This window comes from Tachyglossus aculeatus, chromosome 3 (genome assembly GCF_015852505.1).
Source record: "Tachyglossus aculeatus isolate mTacAcu1 chromosome 3, mTacAcu1.pri, whole genome shotgun sequence".
NCBI classification, from domain to species: domain Eukaryota; kingdom Metazoa; phylum Chordata; class Mammalia; order Monotremata; family Tachyglossidae; genus Tachyglossus; species Tachyglossus aculeatus.
The window spans coordinates 63547495-63562548 of record NC_052068.1 but is presented as its reverse complement, the minus strand read 5'-3'; the positions used below and the strand labels follow the sequence as shown (position 1 = coordinate 63562548).

At 50.7% G+C, this 15054-nt stretch overlaps 1 protein-coding gene across 1 annotated transcript; it reads left to right on the top strand.

Annotated features, from left to right (window-relative positions):
* Positions 1–678: 678 nt before the first annotated feature.
* On the top strand, positions 679–13112 carry NPFFR1 (neuropeptide FF receptor 1). The gene is made up of 3 exons (XM_038743397.1): positions 679–1039; positions 9036–9135; positions 12209–13112. Exons 1-3 carry the CDS (start codon positions 679–681, stop codon positions 13110–13112), a joined length of 1365 nt encoding a protein of 454 aa, XP_038599325.1.
* Positions 13113–15054: the final 1942 nt, after the last annotated feature.

Below are 15054 nucleotides of genomic sequence, written 5' to 3'. Positions count from 1 at the left end.
CACGGTCATAATTCCCATTTTACAGATGAGGTAACTGAGACCCAGAGAAGTTAAATGACTTTCCCACGGCCGCCTGTCCGCTGTGTGGCCTTGGGAAAATCATTTAACTTCTCTGGGTCTCAGTTACCTCATCTGTAAAACGGGGATTACGACTGTGAGCCCCATGTGGGATGTGGACGGTGTCCAACCTGATTTCCTTGTATCTACCCCAGCACTTAGTACAGTGCCCGGCACATTCTCGACTGTGAGCCCGCTGTTGGGTAGGGACCATATATATGTATATATCCTGTATATATGTTTGTACATATTTATTACTCTATTTATTTATTTTACTTGTACATATCTATTCTATTTATTTTATTTTGTTAGTATGTTTGGTTTTGTTCTCTGTCTCCCCCTTTTAGACTGTGAGCCCGTTGTTGGGCAGGGACCGTCTCTATATGTTGCCAACTTGGACTTCCCAAGCGCTTAGTCCAGTGCTCTGCACACAGTAAGCGCTCAATAAATACGATTGATAGATCGATTAACTGATTGACCGTCTCTATATGTGGCCGACTTGTACTTCCCAAGCGCTTAGTCCAGTGCTCTGCACACAGTAAGCGCTCAATAAATACGACTGAATGAATACCACCAAAAATAAGCAAAGTCTCTGTCCCACATGGGGCTCAGGTCTAAGGGATGGAGTCCTGGATCTCTTTGGCCTACAGGAAGTTTTCCTCAATCCTAGGTGCCGTCTCCCGCCGTGCCAACGGGAGTTCTCCAGACCTGAGGAACGGGAACGCCGACTGGATCCCCCCAGGCGCAAACTTCACCTTCTCTTACTACCAGCACTCCCCGCCCGTGGCCGCCGTGTTCATCTTGGCCTACGTCCTCATCTTCCTCATGTGCATGGTGGGCAACACGCTCGTGTGCTTCGTCGTGCTGAAGAACCGTCAGATGCGGACGGTCACCAACGTGTTCATACTCAACCTGGCGGTCAGCGATCTCTTGGTGGGCATCTTCTGCATGCCCACCACCCTGGTGGATAACCTGATCACGGGTGAGTGAGCGAGGGGCTTCCCCCGGAGTGGACGACCGCCGTGGGGAGGCGGGAGGGGAGAAAGGAGGAGCAGGGAGAAGGCACATTGCTTATCATGGTGTGGCTCGGTGGCTTTGGAGTCAGAGGTCATGGGTTCAAATCCCGGCTCCGCTGTGTGACTTTGGGCGAGTCACTTAACTTCTCTGGGCCTCAGTTACCTCATCTGTAAAATGGGGATTAAAACTGTGAGCCTCCCGTGGGACAACCTGATCACCTTGATAGTGCTTTGCACATAGTAAGTGCTTAATAAATGCCATTATTATTATTATTATTATTATGGTATTTGTTAAATGTTTACTATGTGCCAGGCTCTGTATTAAGCGCTTGGGCGGATATAAATAAGTTGGGTTGGACACTGTCCCTGTCCCACGTGGGGCTCACAGTCTCAATCCCCATTTTACAGATGAGAGAAATGAGGCACAGAGAAGTGAAGCCACTTGCCTAAATTCACACAGCAGACAAGCGGTGGAGCTGGGACTAGAACCAGCTCTCTTCCTCCCTTCAAGGCCCTACTGAGAGCTCACCTCCTCCAGGAGGCCTTCCCAGACTGAGCCCCCTCCTTCCTCTCCCCCTCCTCCCCCTCCGCCTTACCTCCTTCCCCTCCCCACAACACCTATATATATGTATATATGTTTGTACATATTTATTACTCTATTTTATTTGTACATATTTATTCTATTTATTTTATTTTGTTACTATGTTTTGTTTTGTTCTCTGTCTCCCCCTTCTAGACTGTGAGCCCACTGTTGGGTAGGGACCGTCTCTACATGTTGCCAACTTGTACTTCCCAAGAGCTTAGTCCAGTGCTCTGCACACAGTAAGCGCTCAATAAATACGATTGAATGAATGAATGAATGAATGAATGAATGAATGAACGAACCCATGACCTACTGACTCTTAGGCCTGTGCTCTAGCCACTATATCTTAGTCCAGGCTGAAAAGCATTGCCTCTCTGGCCATTAGCCATTCTGGCCAATTAAGTCTGTGCCATTAGACTCTGTGGGAAAGCTGCTTGTTTAATGGGAAGGGCGGAGGAATATTCAGTGCTGCCTACAGCACTGGACATTCCCAGCCTGACAGCCAGTGAGGATATTAACAATAATAATAATAATGATGGTATTTGTTAAGCACTTACTATGTGCCAAGCACTGTTTAAGCACTGGTGTAGATCCAAGGTAATCAGGTTGTTCTATGTGAGGCTAACAGTCTTAATCTCCATTTTTTAGATGAGGGAACTGAGGCACAGAGAAGTTAAGTGACTTGCCCAAAGTCACACAGCTGACAAGTGGCAGAGCCGGGATTAGAATCCACGACCTGGATTCTAGACTGTGAGCCCACTATTGGGTAGGGACTGTCTCTATATGTTGCCAACTTGTACTTCCCAAGCGCTTAGTACAGTGCTCTGCACACAGTAAGCGCTCAATAAATATGATTGATTGATTGACCTCTGACTCCCAAGCCCGGGCTCTTTCCACTAAGTCACACTGATATTATTGTTGGTAGTAGTAGTGTTAGAGAAGCAGCATGGCTTAGTGGATAAAGCTCGGTCCCGGGTGTCAGAAGGACCTGAGTTCTAATCCCGGCTCCACAAAATGTCTGCTGTGTGACCTTGGGCAAGTCACTTCATTTCTCTGGGCCTCAGTCACCTCATCTGTAAAATGGGGATTAAGAGTGTGAGCCCCACGTGGGACAGGGACTGTGTCCAACCTGATTAACTCGTATCTGCCTCAGCGCTTTGAACAGTGCTCAGCCCATAATAAGTGAATAGAGAATAGAGAAGCAGCGTGGCTCAGTGGAAAGAGCACGGGCTTTAGAGTCAGAGGTCGTGGGTTCAAATCCCGGCCCTGCCAATTGTCAGCTGTGTGATTTTGGGCAAGTCACTTCACTTCTCTGGGCCTCAGTTACCTCTTGGGGATGAAGACTGTGAGCCCCCTGTGGGACAACCTGATCACCTTGGAACCTCCCCAGCGCTTAGAACAGTGCTTTGCACATAGTAAGCGCTTAATAAATGCCATCATTATTATTAAAGTGCTTAACAAGCATTTGGTATCTCTTGGCAAGGTGGGAAGTCAGGATGTGGTACAGGTTTCTATGCTCCCAGGTCTTCACAACTAGCCCTCAGCTCCTCAGTCCTTTCATTCATTCATTCATTCAATCGTATTTATTGAGCGCTTACTGTGTGCAGAGCACTGTACTAAGCGCTTGGGAAGTACAAGTTGGCAACATAGAGAGACGGTCCCTACCCAACAGCGGGCTCACAGTCTAGATGGGGGAGACAGAGAACAAAAACAAAACATATTAACAAAATGAAATAAATAGAATAAATACAATAAATAAATAGAGTAATAAATAAATAAATTATAAGTAAATAAATGAATAAGTAAATTATACATAAATTATATGTAAATTTATTATAAATTATAATTAAGTGAATTATAAATAAATAAATAAATAAATGAATGGAGTGATCATCATCATCATCAATCGTATTTATTGAGCGCTTACTGTGTGCAGAGCACTGTACTAAGCGCTGGGGATGTACAAGTTGGCAACATATAGAGACAGTCCCTACCCAACAGTGGGCTCACAGTCTAAAAGGTAGTCACAAGGTGTCTGCTGCATAGGGACGGGGCATGGGCCTGGGTGTCACAAGGTTTGCTGCCATTTGTCTGCTGCATAGGGGTTGGGGCACAGGCCAGGTAGTCATCATCATCAATCGTATTTATTGAGCGCTTACTGTGTGCAGAGCACTGTACTAGGCGCTTGGGAAGTACAAGTTGGCAACATTTAGAGACAGTCCCTACCCAACAGTGGGCTCACAGTCTAAAAGGTAGTCACAAGGTGTCTGCTGCATAGGGACGGGGCATGGGCCTGGGTGTCACAAGGTTTGCTGCCATTTGTCTGCTGCATAGGGTTGGGGCACAGGCCAGGTTGTCATCATCATCAATCGTATTTATTGAGCGCTTACTGTGTGCAGAGCACTGTACTAGGCGCTTGGGAAGTACAAGTTGGCAACATTTAGAGACAGTCCCTACCCAACAGTGGGCTCACAGTCTAAAAGGCAGTCACAAGGTTTCTGCTGCATAGGGATGGGGCGTGGGCCTGGGTGTCACAAGGTTTGCTGCCATTTGTCTGCTGCATGGGGTTAGGGCACGGGTCTGGTAGTCATCATCATCAATCGTATTTATTGAGCGCTTTCTGTGTGCAGAGCACTGTACTAGGCGCTTGGGAAGTACAAGTTGGCAACATTTAGAGACAGTCCCTACCCAACAGTGGGCTCACAGTCTAAAAGGCAGTCACAAGGTTTTCTGCTGCATAGGGACGGGGCATGGGCCTGGAGTCACAAGGTTTGCTGCCATTTGTCTGCCTGCTGACCTCACCATGAACTTTCAGTTCCCTTGCTCCCAAACTGCCATTCCCATTCCTCACCTTCCCCTTCCCCTCTCCCACCCAGCTGTTTCCCCTCACCTCTCACCCACCAAGACCGCTCCCCCTCAACCCCTTCAAGGATTCCTCTGTACCAGCGCAGGTCTCCTCCGCTTTCTCCCTCCCGGCCCCCCCTCCTCCCCTTCTCCCCGCCCCCCACCCCATCCCAGGTTCTCCTTTCCATCGCCACCCCCCTTCCCACCTCTCCCGCCCAGGCCCCCCACCAACTCATCCCAATCCAAACCCTCCCCACCCCTCGCACCCCTTCCCCTCCCTCCCCACCCTCGACAGCTGATGCCAAGTGTGGCCTCTGGAACCCCCCGCTCCGTTTTAAGTAAGATCCCTTTCATCCTGGACCTTTTCCTTTCCAGTTCTCTACTCCTCCTCGCCCTACTGAAACGTTGGCTGTCGCCGGATGACACAGTCTCTTCTGCCGCTCTCCTGCAGTGCAGGCCCTCTTCTTCTCCCACTCCCCCAGACTCACTCTGGAAAAGGAGGAGGTGTCGGTTTCCTTCTCGCCCCCCAAAGTCGCTTTCGCACTATCCCTCCTCCCCCTTCCCTTTCCTTCCCTTCCTTTGAAGCCCACATTATTCGCCTCTACCACCCCCCTCCAGATTCTTGTAGCCGTCATCTACCGCCCTCCGGGCCCCACTTCCAACTTCTTTAACGACTTTGACCCCCTTCCTCACATTCCTTCTCTCCTTCTCCATGCCCACACTCTGATCCTCGGAGACTTCAATATCCACATGGATATTCCCTAACGACTCCTCTGCCGCCCGCCTTCTATCTCTCCTTGACGCTGCTAACCTCTTCCTCCACCCCACCTCACCCACTCACCAACTTGGTCATACCCTCGAACCTCATCATCTCCTACCGGCTGCCACATGTGTCCACCCTCACCAACTCTGTGATCCCTCTCTCTGATCATAATCTTCTCACCTGCCTCCTCACTCACACTCCTTTCCCCTGTAAATCCGTATTACTCCCTCACAGAGATCTCCGCTCTCTGGACCCCCACCCATCTTTCGGGGCGCCTCACACCCCACCTCGCTAACCTCTCCTCTCTACCCAGTCTTTGATGATTCAGATTACTGCTCTCAACTCTACCCTTTCTACTCAGCTAGACTCGCTCGCTCCCCTTTCCCGTCGCCGTTCTCTGCACCACTAACCCACAAGCCTGGATCACTGCCACTGTCCGGCCTCCTTCGCTCTTATGCTCAGCTGCTGAACGCTGCTGGCGAAAGTCTAAACACCATGCCAACCTCGTTCACTTCAAGTTTATCCTTTCCTGCCTTAACTCAGCCCTCTCTTCTGCCAGACAAAACTATTTCTCCTCCCTTATTGACACCCATGCCCATCACCCCCGCCAGCTCTTCCGTACATTCAACTCCCTTTCTCAGGGCCCCCCGGTCCTCCCCCTCCTCCTTCCCTCAACCCCAACGATCTGGCCTCCTACTTCATTAACAAAATTAAATCCATCAGGTCCGACCTCCCCAAAGTCTCTTCCCCCCTTTCTCCAACCCCCCGGCTCCTCAACACTCCTCTGCTACTCTCCCATCCTTCCCAGCGGTATTCCTCAGAGGAACTCTCCTCCTCCTCTCAAGTGCTACTCCGGCCACCTGTGCTTCTGACCCCATTCCCTCTCATCTTATGAAATCTCTCGCTCCATCCCTTCTCCCCTCCCTTATCTTCCATCTTCAACCGCTCACTCTCCACTGGTTCCTTCCCCTCTGCCATTCAACATGCCCATGTCTCTCCCATCCTAAAAAAAACCCTCTCTTGACCCCACCTCACCTTCTAGTTATCCGTCCCATATCCCTCCTACCATTCCCTTTCCAAACTCCTTGAACGAGTTGTCTACACACGCTGCCTAGAATTCCTCAACAACTCTCCTCCTCGACCCCCTCCAGTCTGGCTTCCGTCCCCTTCATTCCACGGAAACTGCGCTCCTTCAAAGGTCACCAATGACCTCCTACTTGCAAATCCAATGGCTCATACTCTGTCCTAATCCTCCTCGACCTCTCAGCTGCCTTTGACACTGTGGACCACCCCCTTCTCCCTCACAACGCTATCTGACCTTGCTTCACAGACTCCGTCCTCTCCTGGTTCTCCTCTTATCTCTCCGGTCGTTCTTTCTCAGTCTCTTTTGCAGGCTCCTCCTCCCCCTCCCATCCTCTTTACTGTGGGGGTTCCCCAAGGTTCAGTGCTTGGTCCCCCTTCTGTTCTCAATATACACTCACTTCCCTTGGTGACCTCATTCGCTCCCACGGCTTCAACTATCATCTCTACGCTGATGACACCCAGATCTACATCTCTGCCCCCTGCTCTCTCACCCTCTCCCTCCAGGCTCGCATCTCCTCCTGCCTTCAGGACATCTCCATCTGGATGTCCGCCCGCCCACCTAAAGCTCAACATGTCGAAGGACTGAGCTCCTTGTCTTCCCTCCCAAACCTTGTCCTCTCCCTGACTTTTCCCATCTCTGTTGACGGCACTACCATCCTTCCACGTCTCACAAGCCCGCAACCTTGGTGTCATCTCGACTCCGCTCTCATCATTCACCCCTCACATCCAAGCCGTCCACCAAAACCTGCCAGGTCTCAGCTCCGCAACATTGCCAAGAGCTGCCCCTTTCCTCTCCATCCAAACCGCTACCCTGCTAATTCAAGCTCTCATCCTATCCCGTCTCGACTACTGCACTAGCCTTCTCTCTGATCTCCCATCCTCGGTGTCTCTCTCCACTTCAATCCATACTTCATGCTGCTGCCCGGATTATCTTTGTCCAGAAACGCTCTGGACATATTACTCCCCTCCTCAAAAACCTCCAATGAGCCTACCGATCAATCTGGGCAGCAGCAGAAACTCCTCACCCTGGGCTTCAAGGCTCTCCATCACCTCGCCCCCTCCTACCTCACCTCCCTTCTCTCCTTCTACTGCCCCAGCCCGCACCCTCCGCTCCTCCACCACTAATCTCCTCACTGTACCTCGCTTCTCGCCTGTCCCGCCATCGACCCCCGGCCCCACGTCATCCCCCGGGCCTGAATGCCCTGCCCTCTGCCCATCCGCCAAGCTAGCTCTCTTCCCTCCCTTCAAGGCCCTGCTGAGAGCTCACCTCCTCCAGGAGGCCCTTCCCAGACTGAGCCCCTTCTTTCCTCTCCCCCCTCGTCCCCGCTCTCCATCCCCCCATCTTACCTCCTTCCCTTCCCCACAGCACCTGTATATATGTATATATGGTTGTACATATTTATTACTCTATTTATTTATTTATTTATTTATTTAGTTACTTGTACATTTCTAGCCTACTTATTTTATTTTGTTGGTATGTTTGGTTCTGTTCTCTGTCTCCCCCTTTTAGACTGTGAGCCCACTGTTGGGTAGGGACTGTCTCTATGTGATGCCAATTTGTACATCCCAAGCGCTTAGTACAGTGCTCTGCACACAGTAAGCGCTCAATAAATACGATTGATGATGATGACTGCCATTTGTCTGCCGCATGGGGTTAGGGCACGGGCCTGGTAGTCATCATCATCAATCGTATTTATTGAGCGCTTTCTGTGTGCAGAGCACTGTACTAGGCGCTTTGGAAGTACAAGTTGGCAACATTTAGAGACAGTCCCTACCCAACAGTGGGCTCACAGTCTAAAAGGCAGTCACAAGGTTTCTGCTGCATAGGGATGGGGCATGGGCCTGGGAGTCACAAGGTTTGCTGCCATTTGTCTGCTGCATAGGGTTGGGGCACAGGCCAGGTAGTCATCATCATCATCATCAATCGTATTTATTGAGCGCTTACTGTGTGCAGAGCACTGTACTAAGCGCTTGGGAAGTACAAGTTGGCAACATTTAGAGACAGTCCCTACCCAACAGTGGGCTCACAGTCTAAAAGGTAGTCACAAGGTTTCTGCTGCATAGGGACGGGGCATGGGCCTGGGAGTCACAAGGTTTGCTGCCATTTGTCTGCTGCATAGGGTTGGGGCACAGGCCAGGTAGTCATCATCATCATCATCAATCGTATTTATTGAGCGCTTACTGTGTGCAGAGCACTGTACTAAGCGCTTGGAAGTACAAGTTGGCAACATTTAGAGACAGTCCCTACCCAACAGTGGGCTCACAGTCTAAAAAGTCAGTCACAAGGTTTTTGCTGCATAGGGATGGGGCATGGGCCTGGGTGTCACAAGGTTTGCTGCCATTTGTCTGCTGCATAGGGTTGGGGCACAGGCCAGGTAGTCATCATCATCATCATCAATCATATTTATTGAGCGCTTACTGTGTGCAGAGCACTGTACTAAGCGCTTGGGTGATAGAATATATATATATATATATATATATATATATATATACACAGGTGCTGTGGGGAGAGAAAGGAGGTAAGGGGGGAGGGGGAGGAGAGGGAGAGGAAGGAGGGGGCTCAGTCTGGGAAGGCCTCCTGGAGGAGGTGAGCTCTCAGTAGGGCTTTGAAGGGAGGAAGAGTCCTTCCCTGCTGCCCCTTGTCCCAGCCTAAGGACAGGTGTTCATACCATCAACTCTGTCATTCCAGGGTGGCCCTTCGACAACGTCACGTGCAAGTTGAGTGGCTTGGTGCAGGGCATGTCCGTATCGGCGTCAGTCTTCACCCTCGTGGCTATTGCAGTGGAAAGGTGAGTTGATAATAATGGTGGTATTGGTTAGGCACTTACTGCGTGCCAGGCACTGTACTAAGCGCTGAGGTGGCTACGAGCGAATCAGGTTGGACACAGTCCCAAACCCCATTTTTCAGGCGAGATAACTGAGGCCCAGAGAAGTGAAGTGACTCGTCCCAGGTTACACAGCAGACAGGCGGCAGAGCCGGGATTAGAATAATAATAATAATAACGGCATTTGTTAAGCGCTTGCTATGTGCAAAGCACTGTTCTAAGCACTGGGGGGATACAAAGTGATCAGGTTGTCCCGCGCGGAGCTCACAGTCATCATCCCCATCTTACAGATGAGGTAACTGAGGCTCTGAGAAGTTAAGTGACTTGCCCAAGGTCACACAGCAGACATGTAGCGGAGCTGGGATTCGAACCCATGACCTCTGACTCCAAAGCCCGTGCTCTTTCCACTGAGCCACGCTACTTCTCTAGATTAGAGCCCACAATCTTTTAACTCCCAAGCCTGTGCTGGGCTACAGGCCCATGCTGTACAACTATAGCTACTACTATGGGGTACTACGCCATGTTGGGCTCTGTCTCTGGTGATCTCTACACACACTCCCTTGGTGACCTCATTCACTCCCACGGCTTCAACTATCAGCTCTACGCTGATGACACTCAGATCTACATCTCCGCCCCTGCTCTCTCCCCCTTCTCCAGGCTCGCATCACCTCCTGCCTTCAGGACATCTCCATCTGGATGTCTGCCCGCCACCTAAAACTCAACATGTCCAAGACTGAACTCCTTGTCTTCCCTCCCAAACCCTGCCCTCTCCCTGATTTTCCCATCTCTGTTGACGGCACTACCATCCTTCCCGTCTCACAAGCCTGCAACCTTGGTGTCATCCTCGACTCCGCTCTCTCGTTCACCCCTCACATCCAAGCCGTCACCAAAACCTGCCGGTCTCAGCTCCGCAACATTGCCAAGATCTGCCCTTTCCTCTCCATCCAAACCGCTACCCTGTTTGTTCAAGGCCTCATCCTATCCCGTCTGGACTACTGCATCAGCCTTCTCTCTGATCTCCCATCCTCGTGTCTCTCCCCACTTCAATCCATACTTCATGCTGCTGCCCGGATTGTCTTTGTCCAGAAACGCTCTGGGCATGTTACTCCCCTCCTCAAAAATCTCCGGTGGCTACCAATCAATCTGCGCATCAAGCAGAAACTCCTCACCCTGGGCTTCCAGGCTGTCCATCCCCTGGCCCCCTCCTACCTCCCCTCCCTTCTCTCCTTCTCCAGCCCAGCCCGCACCTTCCGCTCCTCTGCCGCCGCTAATCTCCTCACCGTACCTCGCTCTCGCCTGTCCCGCCATCGACCCCCGGCCCACGTCATCCCCCTGGCCTGGAATGCCCTCCCTCTACCCATCCGCCAAGCTAGCTCTCTTCCTCCCTTCAAGGCCCCTACTGAGAGCTCACCTCCTCCCGGAGGCCTTCCCAGACTGAGCCCCTTCCTTCCTCTCCCCCCTCCGTCCCCCTCTCCATCCCCCCCATCGTACCTCCTTCCCTTCCCCACAGCACCTGTCTATATGTATATATGTTTGTACATATTTATTACTCTATTTATTTATTTATTTATTTAACTTGTACATATCTATTCTATTTATTTTATTTTGTTAGTATGTTTGGTTTTGTTCTCTGTCTCCCCCTTTTAGACTGTGAGTCCACTGTTGGGTAGGGACTGTCTCTATATGTGGCCAACTTGTACTTCCCAAGCGCTTAGTACAGTGCTCTGCACACAGTAAGCGCTCAATAAATATGATTGATTGATTGATTGATCTCCTCATTGCTGAGAGACATCGATTTTTCTGGGGTTGGAAATCTTCAAATGAGGGGGGTCCAGAGAAAAGGAAGCAGCATGCCCCTTCATTAAGCGGGACCAAAGAAAGGCCGCTGATTTGGAAGAAGGCTAGTTGCAAGTTGGCCTGGAGGAAGGGGTATCCTTAGGGATGGAGGTTTTGGGGGACAGGGACCCTTCTGGACCTCAGCAACTGCCTATTCACTGCCAGTACTTTCCTCTCCCATCCTGGGTTCAGGAACATTTGAGTTGTAGTTCTTGGGTTTTGATTGGCACTGCCCAAACGCTCACCACCATTGCTTCATTATGTTCTATAATAATTATGGCATTTATTAAGCACTTATTATGTGCTGAATGCTGGGGGAGATTCAAAATTATACTAATACCAGTAATTATGCTTTTTAAGTGCTTATTATGTGCCAAGGATTCTACAAAGCATAGTAGATACAGTACAATCAGATTGGACACAATGCCTGTCCCACTCGAGGCCCACAGTCTAGTGGAGAGGGAGAATGAGTATGTAGTTCCTATTTTACAGGTGAGGAAACTGAGGCGCAGGGAAGTGAAATGACTCACCCAAGGTCACACAACAGGAGCCAGGTTTAGGACTGTGAGCCCGTTGTTGGGTAGGGACCGTCTCTATGTATTGCCAATTTGTACTTCCCAAGTGCTTAGTAGGTGCTCAATAATTACGATTGAATGAATGAATGAATGAACTCAGAAACCCATTCCTGTACAGTAGGTGCTCAATAATTACGATTGAATGAATGAATGAATGAACTCAGGAACCCATTCCTGTACTTTTTCCACTAAGCCACACTGCTTCTTCGTAGGCTTTCTTATTGGATACCGACCCTGCCTCACTTGGAGCTCACAGCTTGTTTTATCCCCCTTTTTTAGATGAGGAAACCAAGCCCCAGAGAGGTTAGGTGACTTACCTAAGATGGGCCAGCAGGCCAATGCCAGAGCTGGAATGAGAACCCTGTTCTCCTGACCCCTGGTCTTGTTCTCTTTCCACACTGTCTCCCCTCCTAGCCAGATGGATGCAGATGAAGGTTTGTAATACCAGCTGAAACCAAACGGTGAACATTTATTAATTGCAGAGCTACAGGAAGGAGGGGTTTTTAACCACCGCCCCCCCGAAGGGGCTCATTCGCTTGCCCGCGTCAGGGCCGAGACACCTGCGTCCGGCATCGTGGGCTTACCGTTACCACCAGCTGACCGACGTTTCTTCCATCTCCTGGCAGGTTCCGCTGTATCGTGCATCCCTTCCGGCAGAAACTGACCCCGAGGAAGGCCCTGGTGACCATCGCGGTCATCTGGGCCCTGGCCCTGGTCATCATGTGCCCTTCGGCCGTCACGCTGACCGTCACTTGGGACGAGCACCACTTCATGGTGGACGGCCAGAACCGCTCCTACCCGCTCTACTCCTGCTGGGAGGCCTGGCCCAGCAAGGGCATGCGCAAGATCTACACCACGGTGCTCTTCTCCCACATCTACTTGGCCCCGCTCGCGCTCATCGTCATCATGTACGCCCGCGTGGCCCTCAAGCTCTTCAAGTCCTCCGCGCCGGCCCGGGGTCCCCAGCCGGACGCGGCGGCCGCGGAGCGGAGCCGGGTGTCCAGGCGCAAGGCCAAAGTGGTGAACATGCTGATCATCGTGGCCCTGTTCTTCACCCTCTCCTGGCTGCCCCTGTGGTCCCTCTTGCTCCTGACGGACTACGGCCACCTGAGCGAGCGGCAGATCCACGTGGTCGCGGTCTACATCTTCCCCTTCGCCCACTGGCTGGCCTTCTTCAACAGCAGCGCCAACCCCGTCATCTACGGCTACTTCAACGAGAACTTCCGCCGAGGCTTCCAGGAGGCTTTCCGGACCCGGTTCTGCTCTCTGGAGTTGGGGGAGCACAAAAAGACCTATTCCGAGCGACCCGGGGGACTCCTGCGGGGAGGTGCTCGGAACCGGATCTTTGTGGAGGTGCGGGCCAGCGACTCCACCCAGCCCACTGAGGCTGGGCCGAGCAGCAATCCGTCCAAGACAGGGCGGTTCTCCCTGCACAATGGGCGGGTGGGTCATCTCAGGCTGGCCCGAGAGGACTTGGATGGCGAGAGTTGCTCCCACGTGCCCCTGGGCATTCCAGCTTGGGATATCTGAAGCGGCGTGGCTCAGTGGAAAGAGCCCGGGCTTTGGAGTCAAAAGTTAAGTGTTCAAATCCCGGCTCCACCACTTGTCAGCTGTGTGACTTTGGGCAAGTCACTTCTCTGGGCCTCAGTGACCTCATCTGTAAAACGGGGATGAAGACTCTGAGCCCCCTGTGGGACAACCTGATCACCTTGTAACCTCCCTAGCGCTTAGAACAGTGCTCTACACATAGTAAGCGCTTAATAAATCATCATCATCATCATCAATCGTATTTATTGAGCGCTTACTAAGCGCTTGGGAAGTACAAATTGGAAACATATAGAGACAGTCCCTTCCCAACAGTGGGCTCACAGTCTAAAAGGGGAAGACAGAGAACAAAACCAAACATACTAACAAAATAAAATAAATAGAATAAATATGTACAAGTAAAATAAATGCTATCACTATTATTATCATTATTAAATCTGAGGGGACTGGGCCATGGGGGAGCCCTTTGGCTGATGAACCTGATGTGGTAAAGCGCTGAATCCAGCAACTGGGGGAGGGCGAGCTCGTGGGTGAGAGCCAGTGGTATTTAAAGAAAAAAGCCTGGGACTTGAGAAGGAGGGGACCAAACCCACCCGCATCTTTTTTTTTTCATATGGTTTTCGCTAGGCGCTTATTATGTGTCAAACACTGCTCTAAACTCTAGGGTGGATACAAGTTACTTAGGTTGGACGTAGCCCCTGTCCCAAATGGGGCTCACAAATCTAAGTAGGAGGGAGAAGAGACAACAGAGAAGCGACTTGCCCAAGGCCACATAGCAGACAAGTGGTAGAACTGGGGTGAGAACCCTGGTTCTCTAACTCCCAGGCCTATTTATTTTGTTTTGTTGGTATGTTTGGTTTTGTTCCCTGTCTCCCCCTTTTAGACTGTGAGCCCACTGTTGGGTAGGGACTGTCTCTATTTGTTGCCAATTTGAATTTCCCAAGCGCTTAGTACAGTGCTCTGCACATAGTAAGCGCTCAATAAATACGATTGATGATGATGATGTGCTCTTTCCACTAGGCCACACTGCTTCCCAGGCCTTTTTCAGCCTGTCTTCGGGACATTACATCTACAAACCCAAAATGAGCTGTAATAATAATAATAATAACGGCATTTATTAAGCGCTTAATATGTGCAAAGCACTGTTCTAAGCGCTGGGGAGGTTACAAGGTGATCAAGTTGTCCCACAGGGGGCTCACAGTCTTAATCCCCATTTTACAGATGAATTAACTGAGGCCCAGATAAGTGAAGTGACTTGCCCAAAGTCACCCAGCTGACAAGAGGCAGAGTCGGGATTTGAACCCATGTCCTCTGACTCCAAAGCCCAGGCTCTTTTCCACTGAGCCACGCTGCTTCTCAAAGCACGCTGTAGAGAGCCAGTGGTCAGGGAACACTGACCATCAGCTTGCTCTACACTCCCCCTTCTAGACTGTGAGCCCGTTGTTGGGTAGGGACTGTCTCTATATGTTGTCAACTTGTACTTCCCAAGCGCTTAGTACAGTGCTCTGCACACAGTAAGCGCTCAATAAATACGGTTGAATGAATGAATGAATGAATGCACTTACCATGATGCCTTCATGCCATCTGATGATCATGTTTTTCCTACAGAGATACACTCGGTTCTGCTATAATGCGTGTTTTCTCTATGGGAAAGAAGCAGCATGGCTCAGTGGAAAGACCCCGGGCTTCGGAGTCAGAGGTCATGGGTTCAAATCCCAGCTCCGCCACTTGTCAGCTGTGTAACTTTGGGCAAGTCACTTAACTTCTCTGTGCCTCAGTTAACTCATCTGTAAAATGGGGATTAAGACTGTGAGCCCCCCGTGGGACAACCTGATCACCTTGCATCCTCCCCAGCACTTAGAACAGTGCTTTGCACATAGTAAGCGCTTGACAAATGCCACCATTATTATTATTATTATTATTATTA

Coding starts and splice junctions, on each gene's coding strand:
- NPFFR1 (XM_038743397.1), top strand. CDS start 679: ATGGAGTCCTGGATCTCTTTGGCCTACAGGAAGTTTTCCTCAATCCTA. Junction 1,040..9,035: donor GGTGGATAACCTGATCACGG/GTGAGTGAGCGA, acceptor CTGTCATTCCAG/GGTGGCCCTTCGACAACGTC. Junction 9,136..12,208: donor GTGGCTATTGCAGTGGAAAG/GTGAGTTGATAA, acceptor ATCTCCTGGCAG/GTTCCGCTGTATCGTGCATC.